This window comes from Mobula birostris, chromosome 3, assembly GCF_030028105.1.
Source record: "Mobula birostris isolate sMobBir1 chromosome 3, sMobBir1.hap1, whole genome shotgun sequence".
NCBI classification, from domain to species: Eukaryota; Metazoa; Chordata; class Chondrichthyes; order Myliobatiformes; family Myliobatidae; genus Mobula; species Mobula birostris.
In genome coordinates this window covers 48,878,304-48,903,530 of record NC_092372.1, presented here as the reverse complement: position 1 = coordinate 48,903,530, position 25,227 = coordinate 48,878,304, and the positions used below count along the sequence as shown (strand labels likewise).

General features: G+C 40.8%; 1 protein-coding gene across 2 annotated transcripts in view; it reads right to left on the bottom strand.

Annotated features, from left to right (window-relative positions):
- Positions 1-25,227, bottom strand: part of LOC140195023 (E3 ubiquitin-protein ligase RNF180-like) — a 176,411-nt gene that overhangs the window by 53,315 nt on the left and 97,869 nt on the right. The window contains exon 6 of one of the 2 annotated variants that reach the window (XM_072252596.1): positions 15,411-16,401. The exons of the other annotated variant lie outside the window; for it this stretch is intronic. Coding sequence (XP_072108697.1) covers positions 16,357-16,401 — 45 coding nt within the window. The 3' untranslated portion in view covers positions 15,411-16,356. Of the gene's footprint in view, positions 1-15,410; positions 16,402-25,227 lie in introns of those variants that run through there. 2 annotated transcript variants of the gene reach the window in all.

The window sequence follows — 25,227 nt, the reverse complement described above, 5'->3', positions numbered from 1 at the left end:
TTTGCACCTCAGATTTCACATGTTTGATGGGGCCAGAGACTGTCTTCCCCAGACTAACGCCGCTGGCCGAACCTGAGCGTTACACATATATTTATGTTATGCTTAAAATTGTAGAACCTTCACAAAATCCAACAAAGATCCAAAAATATTTCACAGAAATACAGAAAATACTGAAGAGTAAATGGGAAGGAAATTATAGAAGCTCTGAAGGCCTGGAGATATGAGGCTTTCGGAGATATTTTGGAAAGGGTGAGGCAAGCAACAGAATTTTGTAGGTTTCAAAGCACAACATGTAGCGCCTGCCTGTGATTTTGGAGCAAAGTATGCCAGAAGTGGAAGAGCAGATGGCACATGGTGGAGCGAAGATGTTACATGTACTGAGAAAACTAGCTATGGTACTGATGCTCTGTTTGGCAAAAGAATGTGAAAAGCAAGGCATGCTTCTTGCTATATCAAGGGCAGCTGAGGAGCATCTTACACAATGACTAGTAATAAAATTGGAAAGGAGCTTATTATTATTATCAGGTTCTATCAACATCGAGTTCAGAAGCTGTGTTTTCAGTACAGGCATCCTCTCACATCACAGCCTTCCTGGTAACAGAAATTTACACTTATGGAATTCACAAATCATGACCCAAAAACTTCAGATGCAGAATAGAACTTGGTTTTATAGAACAATATCAGGGGAAAAAACAATCTTAAATGTGAAAGAAATAAAACATTCAATTCTTAATTTTAGTCACTCAGTATTGCAGAGCAATAAGATTTGGACATGATGTCACAGCTTCAATTCGGCTGGCAGTCACAGCTATCTCCCTTTGCAACATTCTCTTGAATCTTAGGAGATATGATTAGATGTCTGAGTGCGGTGCTGCCATACTCTTTGCAAGGCATCTTCTCCAACGTGCTGCATTGTGGGGAGGTGCAGTAGCTATGGCTTCTTAAAGTAACTTCTTCCTCTATGTCATTGTGCTTTAATGCATTATCCTCCTGAACTCCGACACATCTGTCTCATGCACCCCAGTTCTTGAATTCCATCACTTTTCCTAATATCCCCACTTCCTAACCCCTTTACTGACCCACAAATCTTGTCCATCTCCTCAAGTCTAATGTTGGCCTCAACTGTAGGGTAGTGAAAGCAAGTCATTTTGTCATCGCAGATAAAATTGTTTAATATGAGGCAGAAACACTCCATAGGAATGTATGTCCACTTATAACACGGGGCTCAAAAGGAAAGGCAGGTGGCATTCCAGAAAATCATGATACGGGCAATTTTCTAGAAATGCAAACCCTCCAAAATACGAGGTCACCTCTGTTGCAATTAAAACCTATCATATCACTAAACTATTTCTGAGAAGGGGCTGCAAATTTATTTCATATGCAAGAACCCTTCCAATAATGATCAACGCTCTCTTTCAACTCCAAATCCTTGATGTGGATATCAATTGCCCAGCACTTCAGATGGTCTGTCAAATGAGGCAATCCCTCTGGGTCAAGTATGATTTGCTTTCACCTTGGTTATGTGAATTCTTTTAATGTGGGATGGCCACAGCTCACCAGCTATCAATCTTATTTGACAGAGTGAGAACCTCCTCTAATGCCAATGAGGTCCAAGATAATTAAAGACTGTGCTCTCCTGAACACAGCCACACATGACCACATAATTATCTGTTCTCTTTCTTCTATTAATCTCCCCCTCCATCTTGATGCACTTCTATGTTCCCTCCATTCACTCACTTTCAACTTCCCTCTCCCCCTCTCTCACACCTCTCACCCACATGCTCCAGTGCACTTTATCCTTCATTTATTACCCCCTCTTTCGTGGCTCCCTTCACTCACCTGCAAGAGCACCGTGGAGTCAGTTTTCAAAGATTCAGGATCTCTCCTGTGTTCAGGCCTAAGGCTAAGCACCAAGAAGCAAGCACCAGATTGGACCTAAACAAACCTTTGCTGATAATGGCCAAGTTTTTTTTTTGAATAGCTGTTGCTTGCCTGATGAACTTACAGGATTCTTTGAAATACAATCTGTGCCTGAACCTCCCTCCAGGATTTTACTATTATTGGAGATGGGAACACGTGACAGATTCTCAGAAGTGAGCCACTCCCTTCTGAATGTATCTCACCTCTCTGCAGCTGGTGTGTCAGTATGTGTCCAAGGGCAGTGATAGAGGAGTTTAATATATTGGCTGCAAGAGAAACATGAGCAATATTGTTTGAACAGCCAAAGAATCTCCTGAAACTGTCCAGGGAAGGTTCAGTGAAGGGTGTGGATTAGGTTCCAGATTCCAGGTAGTGTGGCTGCTGAGATCCAGGGCTTGGAGGATGGGTGGTTATTCAAGGAATGGGGAGTATTGTTGGAAGGACCAGGATGGGGAATAGCCTCATCCAAATGACTGGATGAGAGTTGTGTCCATCAATAGACTGTTGGCCCCATATATCAGAAGGAGTTATTAACTTTAATAGATTGATGGGATTAACTGTTCACTAGGGGGTTAGTATCAGTTCCAGAAATAAACTAGACAAATCATCAGAAGAAAAAGAATTTCAGGATGTATATTTTATACATTTCTCTGACATTAAATTGAACCTAATGAACCTACTGAGATATTTTTAGCCCAATCACTTTCGATAATTGGCAAAAGTAACCTCAGCTAAGATTACATAATTTACCAGCGGAAGGTGCAGCGTTAGCAGAAACCCTTACTCAAACAGGTACGCCCTGAATGTTATTCCTTACAAGGTCACAAAAATGATATGAAAGATTAGACTGGACAATGATTCCCTTGAGTGGTGGGGTTCATCACCAACAACCATGTCAGCCTACTGAGAAGAGGTAGAAGAGCTCGAGACCTGGTGGTAGGAAAATGACCTCTTCTTCAATGTCAACAAGACACGGAGATGGTTATCGACCTCAGAATACCTCATACTATTCACACTTATCAACGCCTCACTTTCTGAGGAGGCTGAGGAGAGCTGGACAATACACATCAGTTCTCACGACCTTTTATAGATGTGCAGTAGAGAGCATCCTAACATGCTGCACTGTGCAGGCAACAAGGCTCTACAACGGGTGGTCAATACTGCCCGGTCCATCACTGGCACCAGCCTACTCATCATCAAGGACATATAAAGAGAAAGGTGCAGGTAAAAGGCCAGCAATATCTTGAATGATCCCATCCACCCTGCTTGTGGACTGATTGTCCCACACCCATCAATGCCCCTACAGGCCCTCCAGACATTACAACAGGACAACTAGGCTCAAAAACAGTTACCTTCCCCAAGCAGTAAGGCTGCAGCTTTTCTTCCTTCAGTGCCCATCTTCCCAAATCCCACAGATCCAATCAGTTGGTCTGTAGCTGCTATGGAGAGAGTTCCTTCAAGGTTTGACAGCCCTTTCAGTTGTCAGCATGGCAAAGATGTGCAGCTAACAGTATTTCATTTAGCTGCCATTAGGATTTGCACATGATCCAACTTAGTGTATGAAGTGAGAACTTCCCAACTTACAGATTTTTTTTTAATGACAATCAATTTAGTGTTGGAACTAGTAGCACGGTAGAGGAGTGGTTAGCACAACGCTTTCTAGTGCAACTAACCCGGGTTCAATTCCCACCGCAGTAAGGCATATTTGGATAGTGAAGCCAAGCTATTGCTGTTTGTAAGGGTATTGGTGTAAAACCCATACACCCCATAGTATCCTACCCCACCAACTATGAGATTAGTGATTTAAGAACTCCTAAACACAAAGCTCCATGCCTTCTTTCCCTGCCGCTTTGTCTTTCAGTCCTTTGTAAGTCCTTCTAAATGCTGACCCTACTCTTCCTTACTGAGATCACCACTGACCTTCCATCTCTCCTGTAGGTTGCATTTCATTTGAAAACACAGTTTAATTCAATTTTTTAGGAAACTGATGGAAACTCAGACAAAACCTTTAGCTGAAAACCCTTAAAGTTATTAAGGCCGGAGAGTTAGGTCCAGGGGAACTTCTTTGGAAAATTTGTCTGAATGGCAAGAAATCTTTAACATGCATGCTACTCCTGTTGCTACACAAATTTTATGATTTTATGGTAATATATTTTTTTAAAAATTCAACGTGTGCAAAGCTCTTAATTTTCTGTAAATGCATGTCCTAAATAACTTCTAATTCTAAAACATAAAATACACATCTTTTCAATTAACATCCTATTATAAGACAGTTATCCCAAGTGAGTAAATGTGCTACTTTTAATCAGATAATCTTGGTTAGAGGAAGAGTGACAACTCTTCAAATTCAGACCTATTTCTGCATAATTTATATGTGGCTTCTATAACACTGAAGTAGATGTTTCTACAATTCCCATTGCTTTTATCCTATCACTGGTAGTGCTATATTACTCACCTTGGTCCTAAGCCTTTGGATTGCCAGTCCGAAGCCTTTGCCACACCAGGAAAACACAGCAGGTCAGATTGATGACTCTCCATAGATGCTGCTCAACCCAATGAATATTTGCAACATTTCCTACATTTTAGGTTTGGCTATAGACAGTCAAAATAGCTCAACAGATCTTTGTTGCTGCAACTAGGATCATAGAAACATAGAAAAACTACAGCACGGGGCAGCTGGTGGCACAGTGACATCGGCGCCGGAACCGGGAGTGGAGGTTCCCAGGTTCGAGACCAGTTGGGTCCGCTCCCGAGTGCGCTTTCCGTCCGTGTCAGGTTGAGTGTCAAGGTTGTGACTCGACCTTGTGGAATAAAGGGGAGGGGTGCTGTGAAAATGTTTCTGTGGGGAGTGGCACGCCACACAGTCTCTCTCTCGCTCTGCGCCTTGTAGAGGCCACGAAAAAGACATCATCATCGACGCACGCATGCACATGCAGACGCACACGCACAGACGCGCACGCAGATGCACACGTACAGACTTGCATGCACGCAGGCACATGCCAAAAAAAAAGAAAAACTACAGCACAATAAAGGCCCTTTGGCCCACAAAGCTGTGCCAAACATGTGCTTAATTTAGAAATTACCGAGGGTTACACATAGTCCTCTATTTTTCTAAGCTCCATGTACCTATCCAGTAGTCTCTTAAAAGACCCTATCGTATCCATCTCCACCATCATTGCTGGCAGCCCATTCCACGCACTCACCACTCTCTGCATAAAAAAACTTACCCCTGACATCTCCTCTGTACCTATTTCCAAACGCCTTAAAACTGTGCCCTCTTGTGCTAGCCATTTCAGCCCTGGGAAAAAGCCTCTGACTATCCACACGATCAATGCCTCTCATCATCTTACACACCTCTATCAGGTCACCTTTCATCCTCCGTCACTCCAAGGAGAAAAGACCAAATTCCCTCAACCTATGGCATGCTCCCCAATCCAGACAACATCCTTGTAAATCTCCTCTGAACCCTTTCTATAGTAAATATTCATTGTGAAGATGTACTTCCAGTTGATGACAATACTAATAATGGGGCAATTCAAAACCATTGGATTTCAATTGGAAAAGAACACAGAAGCACAAAACTGTAATGAGGGGCATAGTAATGTAGTGGTTAGCACTATGTTATTACACCACCAGCAACTTGGATTCAATTCCTGCCACTATCTATAAGGAGTTGGAACGTTTTTTCAGTGACTGTGTGGGTTTCCTCTGGGTTCTCTGGTTTCCTCCCACATTTCAAATATGTATGGGCTAGTAGGTGAATTGGTCACATGAATGTAATTGGGCAGCACAAGTCATTGGACTGGAAGGGTTTGTATCTCAAAATAGATAAAAAATATAAACACTGTACACCCAAAATAAAAGCAGAACATGCTGGAAATTTTAATTGGATCAGGCAGATGATATAGAACAAAGAAGAAAGGTAGCATTTCATAGAAACATAGAAAACCTACAGCACAATATGGCCCTCCAACCCACAAAGCTGTGACGAACATGTCACAGAAATTACCTAGGGTTACCCATAGCCCTCTATGTACCTATCCAGGAGTCTCTTATAAGACCCTATCACACCCGCCTCCAGCACCGTCACCCCATTCCACACACATTGATCATCAAAACCAGTTCTACTGTAAAGTTGTTAACCCTTATTTTAAGCACCAATGACTCTATCCCACAGCAACCTTCCTGGGCCCATTTCACTGTTGTTTCTAACCAATAGGATATCACAAAGGCCATATCACAACTAAAATATAACAAGATCTCAGTAGTAGAATCTGTTCCTGCTGAAATACTAAGCTTTAGGCACGATCATCGACAAAGTGGCAGATGGAATATAGTGTATGGAAGTGTATGTTTATGCACTTTGCAAGAAGAAATAAAGGCTTAGACTATTTCCTAAATAGGGAGAAAATTCAAAAATCTGAGGTACAAAGGACTTGGGAGTGTTCCATGCAGGATTCCCTTAAGGTTAACTTGCAGGTTGAGTTGGTGGTGAGGAAGGCAAATGCAATGTAAGCATTCATTTCGAGAAGATTAGAATATAAGAGCAAGAGTGTAATGCTAAGGCTTTATAAGGTATTGTTCAGAATGTATTTGGAGTATTGTGAGCAGTTTTGGGCCCCTTATCTAAGAAAAGATGTGTTGGCTTTGGAGAGGGCCCAGAGAAGATTCACAAGAAGAATTCCAGGATTGAAAGGGAATGTTACAGCTCTATAAAATCCCAGTTAGACCACACTTGGAATATTGTGTTCAGTTCTGGTTGCCTCATTATAGGAAGAATGTACAGGTGTTAGAGAGAGTGTGAAGGAGATTCACCAGCCTGCTGTCTGGATTAGGGAGCATGTTTTACGAGGAAATATTGTGCAAGCTGGAGAAAAGCATAGATTGAGTGGATAGTCAGAGATCTCTTCCCAGGGTGGAAGTGGCCAATACAGAGGGGCATAATTTTAACGTGCATGGAGAAAAGTAAAGAGGGCATATCAGAGGCAATTTATTTTTTTAACACAGAAAGTGGTGAGTGCATGAAACACCCTTCAGGGGTGGTGGAAGGGGCAGATAAATTAGGGACATTTAAGAATGTCTTTGATAGGCACATTGGTGATAGTAAAGAGGGAGGCTCTGCTGGAGGAAAGGGTTAGATTGACGTTATAGACATTAAAAAACATATTTTATAGACATTAAAAGACATCATGGGCCGAGGGGCTGTACTGTGCTGTAATGTTGTATGTGATCTGTTCATTTGATTTGCTTCTAATATGTTGCCCAGTTTCCATAGCTGTAGCTACTGAATCCTGTGATTCTGCTAGTTTTCAACACAATTGCAGCAAAAATTAATGGAGTCCCCAGAGTTAAAAATTCTCATACTACATGGAGGGTGCAAAGGCTTCTCTTAAATTATGAAGGATGCTGTGTTGTGACACTACTTTGAAATATGCATACATGCATTGTTGAACTAGGGCATCAAGAGACAACATATTGAATGGATTTCATTCAACAGAATAAATTTGAATAAATGTGAAATATAAGGTTTTTTTACCATTAATATTAGTGACACAATACTACTCTTGAATTTTAAAAAAAGTCAGTGCTTTCTTCTTTGTGTCAAATTGTTGTTGCCACAAGATAGGAATGGAATTGTGTAGCAAAGAAATATTCTGCTTAGCAGAAGGACACATCCTGCTGATCATCACAGCGTTGACAGCCAGTGTGAAGAATAATGGTGTAAACACTCCAAGGATAAAAGTGAATGCAGTAACACTGCAGAATGCAAAGAGAAGGTGAGAGCGAATTACTAATCCCACTTTGCAGTCTGATTTTGCAACATTTACCTAAAATGTGTACTATTTTCTTTTTAACTTATAAAAACTCGGTAATGTTTATTTAAGCAACACACACAAAATGCTGGAGGGACTCAGCAGGCTTGGCAGCACCTGTGGAAAAGAGTACTGCTGATGATACGGGCTGAAACCCTTTGGCAGGAATATTTATTTATTTATTCATTCATTTATTTAGAGATACAGCGTGGAATAGGCAGTTGTGGTCATTCAAACCACACTGTCCAGCAACACCTGACAACCAGTTTAACCCTCACCCAATCATGGGGCAATTTCCAATGACCACGAACCTACCCGGTACTACTTTGGCCTATGGGAGAAACCAGGAGCACCTGGGGCAAACGGTAGCAGTCTACAGGTAGGACATACAGAAACTACTTACAGATGATGCCGGGATTGAACTCCAAACTTTGAGCTGTAATAGCATTGTGCTAACCATCAATTTCTCCAGTCTTAGGACTTTAAAATATTTAGACCGTTGGAAGAAGTATCCAAGTCATGTGAAACCATTGTTTATAGAGGATTTGAAATTGGCTAGCCCAGTGGATGGTCATAGGTGGAGCATATTCTGCATGGAGGTTTGTGACTAGTGTTCCTCAAGGATCTGTTCCAGGAACTGTGTTCTTTGTGATTTTTTATAAACCATTTTGATGAGGAAGTAGAAAGGTGTGTTAGCAAGTTTGCAGATGACATGAAATTTGGTAGGGTGCTCCTGGGTAGTTTGTGAGCAGTATAGGAGGTTGCGGTAGGATACAAGACACACAAAGGATGCAGAACTTGGTTGAGAAGTGACTGATGGAGTTCAATTTGGACAAGTGTTTCATTTTGTACAGTCAAACTTGGAGGCAGAGTACATGGTTAATGGCGGGATTCTTAACAGTGTGGAGGAACAGAAAGATCTTGCAGTCGACGTCCATAGGTACCTCAAAGTTACCCTGCAAGCTAGTAGTTGGGTAAGGTGTATGGTGTGTTGGCCTTCATTAATCAGGTGATTTAGTTCAACAGCTGTGAGGTAATCTTGAAGCTCTGTAAAGCTCTGCTTAGACCACATTTCAATTATTGTGTTCAGTTTTGGTTGCCTCATTATCAGAAAGATATGAAAGCTTGAGAGAGGGTGTAGAGGAGATTTACCAGGATGATGCAGGATTAGAGAACAAGTCCTATACGGAAAGCTTGAGCAAGGTAGGGCTTTCTTTTAAGGAGTGAATGTGGATGAGAGGCAACTTGATTGATGTGTATCAGATTATAAGCAGCATAGATAGAGTGGACAACTAGCGCCTTTTCCCCAGGTAACAATGGATAATACCAATGGACATCCTTTCAACGTGAGTAGAAGAATGTTTAGGGGATAAGTTAGAGGTAGTTTTTTTTTTTACAGAGAGAGTGGAAAGTCCCAAGAATGCAGTGTCAGGGAAGATGGTTGAGGCTGACACATTAGAGACATTTAAGAGACTATTAGATGGGTACATGAAATGGAGGGTTACAGGCTGTGAGGGAGGGAAGGGTTAGATTTATCATAGAGTAGGTTTAAATAGGTCAGCACAACATCATGGGCCTAAGGGCCCGTACTGTGCTGTATTGCTCTTTGTTCTATGCTCTAAGTAATCTAACCTATTTATTTGCAACATTAGCATGAGATAAATGACATGTTTGGCATAAACATGGGAAATCTTTAATATCATACTGATATTACTTATAAGTAATGGTTTGAAATGAAACATTTTTTCCTCTTTAAAGTTATGATATAATTTACATGGCTGAGATTTCTTTAGTTTCACTTTATCAACACTGTTCCAGCAATAAATTTTACGTCTTTTTTTCATTATTCTGATGTGACCTCATTAAAGCCAAATGCTAACAGTAAACAGAATGGTAAACAATTCTATGTGGAATGGTTGATTTCTAGGACAAGCAAGCAAGTTTGTAAAAATATTTCCTTTTAAATTGAAAATTTCATGACATTCAAGCCAGCCCATTTTATTTAAGGCACTAGAATTTAGACAGATTCTGAAATAACACAACAGCCCATCTATCAATGTGAATAAACAATAACTTAATATTTTCCTTGATGTAAAAATGAAGTCATGGAGCATAGCTACACTCTGCACCATAAAACAACCATGGTGATTAATCTTCCAGAAACATCCCACTGCAGCTAATTTAACTGATATGGAAAGATAGAGACAGCATTTTAAAAATGGCATAAAGATTTTTGAACTGTCAATTCTGACACCTCAACCACATTTGGTGAAAAGTGTGTTAGAATATAGAACACAGCAGTTTACAAATGTACCATTTCACCACAATGTTAATTAGCTCAATGCACTGTAAATCCCAAGTATGAACAAGACTTCTATATGTCTGAGAGATTCCTATCACATTTCTCTTTATCCTTTACAAATTTTAGTGCAGTGCTTGACAACTTTTACTTGATTTTACCTTTGAGCTTCCAATCTTCCTCAGCCTCCCTTTTGCTACAGTTTTTGTCTTTTGTTATTTTGCTTCATTCTTGGAATTATAGAATGGTCTAATATTGATGGAATCTACTTGCATTGATATGCTTGTTGTACCCCATCTGTTATTTATTTATTTATTATATATATATATATATTCTTTTTCTCTCTCTCTCCTTTTTCTCCCTCTGTCCCTCTCACTATACTCCTTGCCCATCCTCTGGACTTTATCCCTCTCCCTTTCCTTCTCCCTGGGCCTCCTGTCCCATGATCCTCTCATATCCCTTTTGCCTGTCACCTGTCCAGCTCTTGGCTCCATCCCTCCCCCTCCTGTCTTCTCCTATCATTTTGGATCTCCCCCTCCCCCTCCCACTTTCAAATCTCTTACTAACTCTTCTTTCAGTTAGTCCTGACGAAGGGTCTCGGCCCGAAACATCGACTGTACCTCTTCCTGGAGATGCTGCCTGGCCTGCTGCGTTCACCAGCAACTTTTATGTGTGTTGCTTGAAATTCCAGCATCTGCAGATTTCCTCATGCTTGTTAAGTTTCTACATTCATTTTCCTTCCATTGTATTTCCCACTTCACCGGTCCCTTCAATGTTGATTAAGTCTCTGAGTCCTGTGTTTACCTACAAGCTTTGAAGAAAGCAGTATAGCAGTTTCGTTCAACCTTTGAAAGAATCTGCTGATTCATCTTTCCTTTCAAGCTTTTATCCAATATTATTTTGAATCTGCTCCTACCATTATTCAAGGCTGTGCATACCAGATCACAGCAATTAACTATATAAAATTATTTCTCCATACTTAATTTTGTAAAATCATTAATGGTTTGAAGTAACTCCATGAAATCTCTTCTTAACCTTTTGTGCTCTGTGAAGATCAAGCTCTTTCAGTTTCAACACATACAGTAATTCTAGCTGCCTAAGCTTGGTGATTTCTAGTAAATTTCATCCCATCCAAACTTATTATCAAGCTTCAAGATCTGGCCCTCCGTACTTCCCTCTGTAGTCCTCATCAGCAGACCTCAAATAGTGGGGAATGGTAACAACAACTCCTCCTTGCTGACCATCAACCAGGGGCATCTCAATGCTTCATGCTTAGTCCCTTGCTCTACAATCTACTTTCACTGCACCTATGCACACATGTACTGTACCCATGCATATGACCATAAACTCAGATTGGCCTTTCATAATTCAATGCACCTCTATAAGATCACATCTCACTCCCTTAAGCTCGATTAGGTTGTTTGATTTCTGAGCTTAATATAATGGAATAAAGACATGCAATACTAGAAGTACTTAGCAAATCAATCTATATCTGCAAAGAGGAAAGCCAATTGCACACTTTGATCTCACATGTCAATACTGTTTCTCTCTCCACAAATGAGGTCTGACTTGCTGAATATTTCTAACATATTTTGTTTTTATTCTAGATTTTCAGCACCTGCAATTTTTTTCATATCATGTTGTATGATAACAATGGTTACATTACTGTATTAGTTACCAAGCGACATAGACTAAGAAGTTTAGGCACATTTAAATCCCATATAGTCAGCTGGGAAATTTAAATACAATTTATTCAATATATCTGAAATTTACAATAATAATCTGGGTTTGGTGATCCATCTGGTTAATATCCTTCAGAAAATGATACCTATCTAGCTATACGTGACTTCAGACCGCAATATGGGGCTGGACTAGGTCTCAAGAACAGCAGTTATTTCAATCCACTGCTTGACTTGCCAGCAATGACCACATGAATAAAACTTATCATTTTCAAACCTTGAAGATAGCAATATGCTTCCCCCGTCTGAAAAACAATCATTTGACACCATCCTCTGTCTGTTCAGTCAAAATATGTATCCTCACCAGTGTTATCTCCTTAATTCCAAATACATCAACTTTGCTGATGAGGTTTTCATCTCTGGTCTCTCATCAGTTCTCAATTATTGACACGGAAGCTTCTTCTTGCTTGTTTTTTTAATTGTGCCAAAGCTGTCTCATTGTACTGTTTTCTCGTATAATTGATTTTTTCACAACTTACTGCAATGGATTAAAACCTTAACCTTTTCAATTTTCACCTTCTCCAGCTATAAAAATGTTTTAAAAGCTGTCTAATTATCTAATGAATTATAAATTAGGAAGCAACAATCTGAAGTCCAAAAGGTTTTCTTGTTCTACCTTGGGTTGTTGAATAATAAGCAGTACAAATATTTAAAACAAACACAGGAATTGATCATAATGTCCATCAGACTAACACTGTATTCAATAAAAGCTCAGGAAACTATTACACTAATTTTTCTACAATAACTCAATTTTCATTCCTTACCACAATTTCTTTTAAGACCCCAAAAATGTAATAATCTTCATTATAAATATGCTTTCAACCTTATATCCTCATGCCTCTCAGACAGAAAACTTCAAAGGTTCATGATTTCTCCTCATCCTAGCCATAAATGCCCAACCTTTTATGCTCCTTTATTTGAGAATTTTTCGGTTTTAGGAAGAATAAATTGAAAATCTCAGCATTTAGCCTGTCAAACAATCTCAAAGTGTTAAAGTGAATGCAGTAAGGGGGAAAGGAGCTACGAGGGAGCAGAAAGCAGCCAAGATGAAAGGCAGTGAGAACAGCAGCATGGCCCAGCAGCAGTGAACCAGGGATGGAGCCAACTAACCTCAGAGACCAGAAACAGAACTGTGACAGATCTCACCATTCAAAGTATGATAGGAGAAGCAACCGATTGGTAAATAGAAACAGATGAATATTTTCACTACTTTTATAGTTTACTATTAAAGTTAGAGACAACTTCTTTGGATTATGTGGGGGAGTGTTGAAAGCAAAATAGTGCTTAATGTGATACCTAGGTTTTAATTTAATTTAAAATAATCAAAAGACAAATGATGGCAGAAATTGTGGCATTCTCCTGGGTGACTAGGGGGAGACTAAGTCATCAAAGCCGTCCATGTCTGGATCTGCAGGGGATAGCTGAGATTTTTGATGTCTATTTCTCCTCTGTGTCTACTGAAGAAAATATCATGGATGCCATAGAAATGTGGGTGGTAAGTTGTGAGGTCAGGAAAGAATTTTTGGACATCCTTGCTTTATCATTAGCCACAGGTGAAGTTCTAGAAGACTGGAGGGTGGCTAATTTTGTTGCATTGTTCAAGAAGGGTAGCAAGGTAACTATAGGCTGTGAGCCTGACTTCAGTTGTAGCAAGTTACTGGAGGGAATTCAGGGGGATAAGATCTACCATCACTTGGATACTTAAGGGCTGATCAGAAATTGCATGATTTTGTGTGTGGGAAATATGTCTGATGAATGTTTTGGAATTTTTTGAAGCAGTAACTATCGGATAGATGAAGTTAGGGATGTTGTCTATACACTCTTTGGTAATGCCTTTGACAAAGTCCTGCATAGGAGGCTGATCTGGAAGGTTGGGTCACATGGGATACCCGTAATCTAGTGAGGTGGATTCTAAGACTAATACATCCTTACTAGTACAAACGTATAAAGAGACTAATTTTTTTCCTCAAGTGTGGTCCCATTAAAGCCTATTTGTGGCAAGGCTTCCTTATTCTTAACCTCCAAGTCTCATACGCTACAGGCAAATGTTCCATTTATCTTCCTAATTGTTAATTAATTCTTAATGAACATGCTGTACCTGCATGTGACTCATGTACCGTACAAGGACAGGAGCATTTATTAGTGTCTCATCTTTTAAAAGCTACTCTGCTTTATTACTCATTCTAACAAAGTAGGTTTAGTCCATATACCACCTTGCCTAATCAGTATGATTTTACTTCTCTTTACAGTCTCTTTATGTTCACAGCAGTTTTATAACATGAGTAGCTTTAGATACATTAAATTGGCCTTCTCTTCCTAATCATTGATACAGATTGCAAATAGTTGAACCCAAAAATTGATTCTTGCAGAACTCCACTAATTGCACCTTGCTATCTATAAAAGAGACATTTATTCATATTTTGTTTTTGTCCACAGCCAGTTCATAGTTCATTATTCCAACTGCAATCCCAAGAGTCCAAAACTAATGTAATGTGCATCAATTGGTTTGTTAGTATAATCTGTTAGGTATATCCTTTAAAAATTGAAGATCAATCAAACAGATGGTATTTTTCAATGGCTTTTAGATTTTACTGAGCACTTACATGCAATGGTGCCTGCTTTTTGTACCTAAATCAGCTTATTGTGTTTCCTTTGTTTAACAAATACATGTCTAGAAATAGTTGTGAAAATAGTTGCTGTTCAATAGAAAGCATTTTACAACTATAGTTGTGCAGCCCTTAATTATGATGCACACTAATGATGTTTAATTTTGTCTAAATTATATTAATATATATTAAATATTAGACCATAAGACCATAAGACAGAAGGGCAGAAGTAGGCCATTCGGCCCATCGAGTCTGCTCTGCCATTTTATCATGAGCTGATCCATTTTCTCCTATTTAGTCCCACTGCCCCGCCTTCTCACCATAACCTTTGATGCCCTGGCTACTCAGATACCTATCAATCTCTGCCTTAAATACACCCAATAACTTGGCCTCCACTGTTGCCCGTGGCAACAAATTCCATAGATTCACCACCCTCTGACTAAAAAAATTTCTTCGCATTTCTGTTCTGAATGGGCGCCCTTCAATCCTTAAGCCATGCCCTCTCGTACTAGACTCCCCTATCATGGGAAACAACTTTGCCACATCCACTCTGTCCATGCCTTTTAACATTCGAAACGTTTCTATGAGGTCTCCCCTCATTCTTCTTCACCTGTGCCACATGGGTTCTAATTATTTATATCTTTGCAATACAATTTTAAACTTCTTTATAATTTCATACTTCAAAAGAGTTTTGAACAAGGAGATGCAGGGTGCTGTATCATTGTGGTTCAATTAGCATAGAGATGCTTGCATCAGTGATCCTGAGAAACAAATTCAGATCTCACCAAAACAGCTGAAGAGTTTAAATTTAAGTAATTAAATACATCTGAAGCAAAAAGCTACCATCAGAAATTATGACATTGATGTTCCTGGACTGTCATTTTAAAAAAACTACTTTGCATCAGGGAAGGAAGTTTGCTATCGTTACGTACCCCGTAACTGGGTTGCCAAACCAGCAGAAATGGGTCACTCAGTTGGAGTCTGGATTACTAGAACTAAGAAAGTTTTATTAAAGAAACAAGCAACACGGTAATCGAAAGGATAATAAATGCAACAGTTCAGCAATGATAAACACACATGTGCACAGAATTAAGATAACAGGATCAATCAAGCTCTATCGTTGTCTAGGGGTAAATGACCAATTTCAAAGTGACACAAAGTCCAGTTCAATTTAGTTCAGTTCGCAGTAATCATTGCCATGGCGATGGACAATGTGGGGGGAAGGAGAGAGAGAACGAGAACGAATGATCATTTAAAACGGCTTCCACTCACAGACCTGCGATATTGCTCACAAGCAGCTTTCGGGCGGGTCCTTTGTGATGTCACCTGGGGTCACCGACTGTGACCCCTCCTCCAGATGCGATCGATCCTCTGCAGTGAACCCGGCACCCAAGCAAGGGCGGACACACATCGGGTTCCCGCTGATCGTACCTTTCCACCCTGTGCGTCTAAGGCTGATCCCGCGATCAGCCGTCCAAGAGCTTCCCACCGACTTGTGAGAGGCGCACCGCTTCCAGGGTCTCGTTACCTCAGGGTGTCGTGTGTGTGTCCCGCTTTAGCGAACCTGTCCCTTTTTATCCCCCTGCTGGGGTATCGCCTTGTCCATCACTTCAGACAGTTCAGGGTTCAAAGGGGGGAGCCGCTCTAGACAGCTCTCTCTCCCGTCCCTTCATTACACATCTCCAAATCACCTGTCCATCACTTCAAACAGTTCAGGGTTCAAAGGGGGAGCCGATCTTGACAATACCCAGACTGATGGCTCCTTCATTAACATCTCCAAATGCTGCTTCATTGTTCCTTATCTCTCCCTCCCCTGAGGACAGGTGGCAGACCAACTGCTGATGCCACTGGTGCTATCCCAGGCCAGCAAACATCTTAATTTATGTGTATTCTCGTCACACTATCCTTACCCGGTCTATGTATGACTCCAGAGCCACCAACATGGCTGACTCTTAAATGTCTCATCGGATGAGGGGAAATCAGGGATAGGCAAAAATGTTGGCATTGTCAGCAATGTCTATATCCTGTGAAAAAATAAATAAAAGAAAAACAACTGCAGGAATTTTCTCAAATTATCCATGGTTATAGGGAGATAGCTAATATTGCATTAACAATGTAAAATAGAATCCTAGCTGAAATTCACACTTTTGATGCAGTTCACCAGTTTGTTCAAGGCGATGGCACAATTTCTTTCAGCTTTTGATGAACTTTATTAAATATTTAGGGAGACTATTATAGAGTTAATTTGGATATTAGGTTTTTATCAATTGTTTATATTTAAACACAGATGTTTCTAACTTGTGATAAAGTACTTCCACAAATACAGCACAGAAAAATAAAAATCAGACTGATTTATTTCCCAAAGTATCACTGCAGCAAATTTTCCATTTTTGTTCCCTGTCATATGATTGGAATAATTTTAAAAAGACTATTACTGGACATGTGATTAATTGCAGTCCTTCGAACTAAAACAATAAAACACTTGCTTATTTCTGGTGGTGCAGTTTGATTCAACCAACTGATTACTGAATTAAAAGAACTTCCATTAGAGTGCAAAGTAAAATATCCCAAACTTTATCTTTTTTTTTAACTAAATAAGCTATGTATGTATTTTCTCCCAACAACATTCCCTTTAGTGCTGCATTAGTGAATACACCTAAATTGTGTATTCAACTTTTTAGGAAGCACTGTTGAAGGTAATGTACTGTGAAGATAATGTTCATGACAAGCAAACATCATCAGCCAGCAATAAACTCCAAAAACACTGAACGTATTATTTATTTTAAAGAAGTACTGGACATTCTTGAAGTGATCATGCTGTGCAGCTGAAATCTATCTATTAGCTTTTGGTTGCAAGGTGAAGTTCATGTGCTCAGACAAATATATTCATACATTAGTGAACTTAATTCAAGTTATGACACTCTTTTGTATCAAAAGGTAGTATCACAGTGGTTTTGTGACCAGTTGTAAACAAACCATGATGAAAGTTATGCTTCATACAATTTAAAAATGACGTGTTTGACCTCTAAAGACCATAAGATACAGGAGCAGAATTGGGCCATCTGACCCATCTAGTCTGCTCCACCATTCAATCATGGCTGAACCTTTTTGCTTCTCCTCCTCAACCCCAGTTCCCAGCCTTCTCCCCGTAACCTTTGATGACATGTCCAATCAAGAACCTATCAATCTCTGTCTTATATATACCCAACCACCTGGCCTCCACTGCTGCATGTGGCAACAAATTCCACAAGTTTACCACCCTTTGGTTAAAGAAATTTCTCCGCATCTCTGTTTTGAAAGGGCACCCCTCTATCCTGAGGCTGTGCCCTCTTGTCCTAGACTCTCCCACCATGGGGAACATTCTTTCCACATCTACTCTATCTAGGCCTTTCAACATTCAGAAGGTTTCAGTGAGATCCCCTGTCATCCTTCTGAATTCCAGTGAGTACAGACCCAGAGCCATCAAACATTCCTCATATCATAACCCTTTCATTCCTGGAATCACCCTTGTGAACCTCCTCTGAATCTCTCCAATGCCAGCACATCTTTTCTAAGATGAAGGGCCCAAAACTGTTCACAATACTCAAGGTGAGGCCTCACCAATGCCTTATAAACCCTCAGCATCACATCCTTGCTCTTGTATTCTACACGTCTTGAAATTAATACTAACATGGCATTTGCCTTCCTCACCACTGACTCAGCCTGCAAGTTAACCTTTAGATAAAGGATATGTAACAATAGTTTAAGGACATATGAACAATCCAATTGGCTGTCAAGCTGTTCATTGATCAGTTTCTTAAATCCACCTATCTTTGTTCTGTAACTTTTAATTGCTTTGTCAAGTGAAAAATTTTCAACCATGAAATTGCTGCATTATTAGAAATGCTATATTTCTCACTCAACTTGCTGCACCATGGCCACACTGAACTAAATTAATGGCAAAGTTGAGAGGAAGGATTGGAGCAGGTGGCTTCCTTCTATTTCTCTGAGAAACTGCTTACAGAAATGTAGATATTTCACACCTTTAATATATGAATTTTAAGGGTAATGGAGAAAACATATGGCCTATCAGAGACCAAAGAGATGATCTATGCAGACAGCCAGGAATCTTCACTGTGAAGAAGGAGGACATTGTAGTCCAAGCAAGGGGACCTGGGATTCTCTAATAAATTGCAACAGAAAAGGAGGAGGTATGAGCTGAATTTGTGAATTTTAAAGTGGATAAATCTCCAGGACTTGATGAGATACATCATAGGCTGCTATGGGAGGCAAGGGAGGAGATTTCTGAGATTCAGACCGAAATTTTCCAATCTTTTGTCACAGCAGAGTTGCCAGGTAACCGAAGAGCAGTATGTATATAGTCATTTAGTCAAGGAAGTCAGTGGGAAAGAGCAGGAAATTACAAGTCAGTCAGCATTAGTAGTAGGGAAATTATTGGAAAAAGTTCTGAGGCATGGATTAAGCTATGGAGCTGGGAATTGATCGGGGTTAATCAGCTTGGCTTTGTTGAAGGGAGATCCTGTCTAGTTAACTTGATTGAACTTTTCAAGAGGGTGACCTGGTGTGTTGCTGAGGATAGTGTGGTTAATGATGGCAATATGAGTTGCACTAACACCTCCAATAAGCTCCTTCTTGGGAATGTGGTGGAAAAGGTAAGAATCCAGGGATCCAGTTCAACTTGGCACACTGGATTTGAAAGTGGCTTGGTGACAGGAGGCAATCAGTAGCTATATTTTGCGTTATGTAATTAGAAACCAATGATCGGTGGTTTACCACTGAGACCCTGGCTGTTTCTCTATTTTTTGACAATTCAGTTGGCCAACGGCTCCACTGAGTCTATCCCAACTTTCCCATCGATCTCACACCCACACTTCCTTCCATGTAGCCTATTCTCTCTCCCTTTCCCAACTTCCTCTTCAATTCTCCTGCCACAAATCTACTTGGTCTGGGTTACTTACAGTAGTCAATTATTATGTTAGGATGTCTTTGGGATGTGGGAGGATATTAGAGCATCTAAAGGAAATTCATGTGGTCAAAGGGAGGATGTGCAAACCCACACAAACAGCACCAAAGATCAGGACTGTATCAAAGTAATAATTAGTAAGTTTGTAAATTGGTGGTATCATTAGTAGTGAGGAAGACAGTGTTCATCTATGGAATTATATTGATCAACTGTTAAGATGAACAACGTGAGGTGATGCAGTTTGAATGGACTAATTAGGCTAAGATATACAGAAGGAATGGTAGGACTCAAGGAAGTAATGAGTAATCGAGAAGCCTTAGTGGTTAGGAAAGGATATTTCCACTTAAGAGCTTGGTATAGAATAAAAGAGCTGGGAAATTATGGTGTAACTTTGTAAAGATATTTGTTAGGCCACAGTTAGAGTACTATGTGACATTCTAGTCATTATACTTCAGGAAGGGTATGATTGCACTGAAGGTCTGCAGAGTAGACTTGGCAGAATGGAATGGAGAGCTTACGATATGAAGAGAGGCTTGCAAGGCCGTGTTTGTTTTCTCATGTGTTGAAAACTGAGGGGGACCAGACTGAGATACACAAAATCGAGGAACATACTGTAGTTTGTACAGGCCGTGAAAAATGTTTTCCTTAGCAGAAGAACTTATGACCAGAAGAACTTAAGATTTTAGAGATCAAATTTCAAAATACACTTATCATCAATGTGTGTGTCCCACATACAACTCTGAGACTCATCTACTTGCAGGCAGCCACCAAACACGACACAGCCCATCAAAAACCGCCATATATTAAAGACCATCAACACCCAATGTGCAAAAAAAAACAAATCATGCAAACAATAAACAGTGAACAAATAACAACATAAACAGCAGTGTCCCCGAAAGTGAATCCACAGCCATGGAGACAGCAGTGCTGCAGCTGATCTAGGAGTCCAATAGCTACGAGCCTTGGCCACGGAGCCGGTTCAGCACAGAGGCGAGTAGAGCTTCTTGGAATAGTAAGCTGAGCACTAGTTCATCCTTTGCCCTCAGCCTTGACACCTTGATCTTTTTAATCTGGTTTGGCAATTAAATCAGCTAAACATCAGTGCATTTTCTACTCTTGGGTCTGGGCTCCCCCTCTTTGATCTAGCCCGAGGTTTCAATCCGGCCCCAAGTCCGCTCCAGCAATGGTCTCCATGGCTGTGCCTGCATTCTTGAGAGTCCAGTTTGCTGAATCACTCAGGGTACTGCAAAAGTGCCAGGGTGTACAGACAGTTCTAAAGCACAACTTCCAAAGGGAAATTACAGGTTGCAGATTGCAGCAATCATAGTCCAGAAAAAGTATGATTAATAGAATAGTTAAAGGTTTTGTTTGCTCTCTGTAAAATGTCGCGTGTCTGGCCAGCGCCTCTTGTCTGATGAACATAAGGTGGTGTTTTTTAACCTTAGAGTGTGGTTGAAATCTGGAACATACTGCCAGAGGAAGTAGCAGAGGCAGCCACTCTCACAACACTTTGTAAGTATTTAGAGAAGCACTTGAAACAGCATGGACCAGACGCTGGAAAAATGGAATTAGGTCAGAAAGGCACTTGATCCATAACACAAAAGTAATGGACTGAACAGCCAATTTCCATCCTGTACAACTCAATGACATTATTCCCAAAAAGGCACGCATTAGTGAATTTCTCTTTGAACATCCTGGGCAGATATACCCTCCTCCCGGGAAACCTCTACCCCCTCAAATGCCTCCTTCTTCCTTCAAGACACTGCTCTGCATGCACAATGCTCATTCTCCCACTAATGTTGCATTGCCCAAGGGAAATTTGTTGCATTACTGCACTCATGACCCAGAGCTTTGAAGTCCCTCAGCACCTACTACACTAGAACTCTGAAGTTTAGCAACTTTAAATCATATAATTACAGGTTGAGGATGAAGTCCATTTACATTATTGACATCATCAGCAATGACCTTGGCATACTCCTCAATGCATTTCACTGCTGCTTCAAGATCAACAGACACTTCATCTTTAAAATTTAATGCCATGTCTTTTTCTTAAATATCTGCAAACAGCCTGCTGAATATTCACAATTACCATCAATTTTCAGTTTGTCGTATTAGATCTTTGCTTGCTTCATGATCAGTATACCACTAGGCGGCATATGTTCACTCTGACACTGATGAATCCACTCTCTCAATACACTTTCAAGATCTTCATTTTTCACTTTTATGCAGAATTCTATTTTTCAATAATTTCTGTCATTACTTTCTGGATAATTCTGTCCTTCTGCTTCTTCAGGTCATAAATGGTGGTCATTCCAAGACCATATTCCTCTGTCAGATGCTTCACATTTACACTCTGTCAAGTTTTTCCAACAACTTAACTTACTGTGTTATAAATAAACACAAATGCTTCCTCTTCTTCTTTTCACTATTACTCATAGGGGTAACTACAGGTCTTTCTGGCATTCTTAGTCATCTTCACAGCAGAGAACAGAGAATAAGTACAAATCACACAGTAGTCACCGTGAGTAATACACAGTCTGGCTATGAGGACCTGCTGCAAATAAACTGGCACCAGTAGGGCCCCACTCAGAGCGTGTGAGATCACTTCTCAGAACTGTGTGTGGCGCACAGAGACCAGCTCATTGCTTGAGAACCATCCCAGAAATCTGTGGAATTTTCCATTTGTGGTGTCATGTCAGCACTGAAAAGAAATTTGATTTTGGAGGTTTTTGGTTTTGGATTTTTGGATAAGGGGTGCTTAACCTGCAGTAAATGATTATTTGATATATTGTTAGTGGGCAGAAGAGAGCAGGCGGGGATGTGGGTCTTTCTTGTTGCTGAAAGTTTAATCAATTATATGAATATAAGAATGTGTTTGTGCCAGCCTTTAGAGTGGCTTTGGCTTATCAGGCTCAGATAAGATCAGAGGTAGATTGTCTTGTAAGTTACTCTCTATGTGTTTATATTTGTTCACTCATCTATTAATGCATAGTATAGTGAGAATGGCTCCCAGGTCAGTACTTTCAACCGCATATGAGATGTGGGAGGTCTGCGAGACCTCTGGTCTCCCAGATAAACACATCTGCACCACCTCTACAAATCTCTGGTGAGACCACACTTAGGGTATTGTGTTCAGTTCTGGTCACCTCATTATAGGAAGGATGTGGAAGCTATGGAGAGGGTGCAGAGGAGATTTACCAGGATTTTGCCTGGATTGAAAAACAAGTCTTATGAGGCAAGGTTAGCAGAGCTGGGATTTTTCTCTTTGGAGTGTAGAAGGTTGAGAGGGGACTTGATAGAGGTCTAAAAGATTATCGGAGGCATAGATAGGATGGATAGCCAGTAACTGTTTCCCAGGGCATGAATAGCAAACACCAGAGGGCATATCTACAAAGTTAAGGGAGGGAAGTTTAGGGGAGACATCAGGGGTAAGTTTTTTCACACAGAGGGCTGTGGGTGCCTGGAATGACTTGCCAGGGATGCTGGTGGAGGCTAAAACATTAGGGGTATTTAAGAGCCTCTTGGACAGGCACATGGATGAAAGAAAAATAGAGAGTTACAGGGTAGTGTGGGTTTAGTACCTTTTTTTTAGGAATATATGGGTTGGCACAACATCAAGGGCCGAAGGGCCTGTACTGTGCTGTAGTATTCTAGTGTCTAGTGTCTAATGTACTGAGCTACAGCTCCTGAGAGAACATATTAAGGAACAGGAGCTGCAGCTCAATGACCTTCGACTCGTACAGGAGAATGAGGAGGTGATAGACAGGAGCTACAGGGAGATAGGCACCCCTAGGTTGCAGGAGACAGGTAACTTGGTGACATCGGGGAAGAAGGAGAAATGCACAGGCCACTCCCTTCAATAACAAGTATAACTTTAGATACTATTGAGGAGGACAACCGACCAGAGGGAGCCATAGTGACCGGGTCTCTGACACTGAATCTGGTGTGTGGCTCAGAAGAGCAGAGAGGTGAAGAGGACTGCAGTGTTGATAGGAGATTCCTTAGTCAGAGGAACAGAGACGAGGTTCTGTGGACGTGATAGAGACATCTGGATAGTGTGTTGCCTCCCTGATGCCAGGATCAGGGATGTCTCGGATCGTGCCCATGGCATTCTCAAGGGCGAGGGTGAACAGCCAGATGTCTTGGTGCACATTGGCACCAATGACATAGGTAGACAAGGTGAGAAGGTCCTGAGGACAGATTTTAGGGAGCTAGGTAGAAAGCTGAGAAACAGGACCTCCAGGGTAGTAATACCTGGATTGCTGCCTGTGCCCCGTGCCAGTGATGGTAAGAACTGGATGGTTTGGCAGGTGAATGCCTGGCTCAGGACTGGTGCAGGAGGCATGGGTTCAGATTTATGGACCATTGGGATCTCTTCTGGGGAAAGCATGACCTATACAAAAGGGACGGGTTATACCTGAATCCAAGGGGTCCAATATCTTTACGGGCAGGTTGGCTAGAGTTGTTCAGGTGGGTTTAAACTAATTTGGCAGGGGGATGGGATGCAAAGTGATAGTGCTGAAGATGAGGTAGTTGGGTTACAAACAGAGGCAACATGCAGCAAGACTCCTAGTAAGGAGAGGCTGATGATAGGGCAAGATTACAGTCAACAGAATGTTGCAATATAAAAGGCGGACAAAAATTTAAATGAGCAAATACAGGACTAAAGGTGCTATATTTGAATGCGCAGAGTTTGGTAAAAAGGTCAATGAACTTATAGGACAGTTACAGATTGGCAAGTATGATGTTGTAGGCATCACTGAATCATAGCTGAAAGAACATTATAGCTAAGAGCTTAATGTTCAAGGACACACATTGTATCAAAAAGGTAGGCAGGAAGGCAGAGGGAGTGGCGTGGCTCTATTGGTAAAAAATGAAGTTAAATCATTAGGCAAAGGTGATGTAGGGTCGGAAGGTTTGAATCATTGAGGATAAAGGAACTGCAAGGATAAAAAGACCCTGATGGGAGTTATATACAGACTCCCAAACAGTAGTAAGGATGTGGTCTACAACAGTGGTCCCCAACCACCGGGCCGCAAAGCATGTGCTACCGGGCCGCAAGGAAATGATATAATTTGGTGATATGGGTCAGCTGCACTTTTCCTCATTCCCTGTCAAGCCCACTGTTGAGCCATTACGCATGCGAGGTCTTTACCCGTGCGTCATCCATGTCAGCGTGGGAACAAGATCAACTCCTCGAACTTGCAAATGACTGCGGGCTGAAAGTATGTTTGACGTAACATCTCTGCCGGCATTCTGGACCAAAGTCAAGGCTAAATATCCTGAGATAGCCACGAAAGCACTGAAAACGTTGCTTCCATTTCCAACATATCTCTGCAAAGAATGCAACGAAACCTAAACTGAGGAATAGATTGGACATAAGGAACCCCGTTCGAGTATCACTGTCTCCCATCACCCCTCAATGGGACCGTGTTGCAGGGAAACAAGCCCAGGGCTCCCACTGATTCAGCGATATTGTTGCGTTGCAATGATTTTATATGTTCATACGGGGAAAATATGTGCTGCGTGTTTAATATCCAAACGTTACTTAAAATGTTATGATGCTATTGACTTATATAACCATATAACAATTACAACACGGAAGCAGGCGATCTCTGCCCTTCTAGTCCATGCCGAACGCTACTCTCACCTAATCCCACCGATCTGCACTCAGCCCATAACCCTCCATTCCTTTCCTGTCCATATACCTATCCAATTTTTCTTTAAATGATAATATCGAACCTGCCTCTACCACTTCTACTGGTAGTTCGTTCAACACTTACTTCAAGCTCCCCTGTCCTCCTCTGATAATTGACTTATCACTATATTTATGCGAGGAAAATACGCGCTATGTGTTTAATATTAAATTCGTTAGATAAACCCTTTT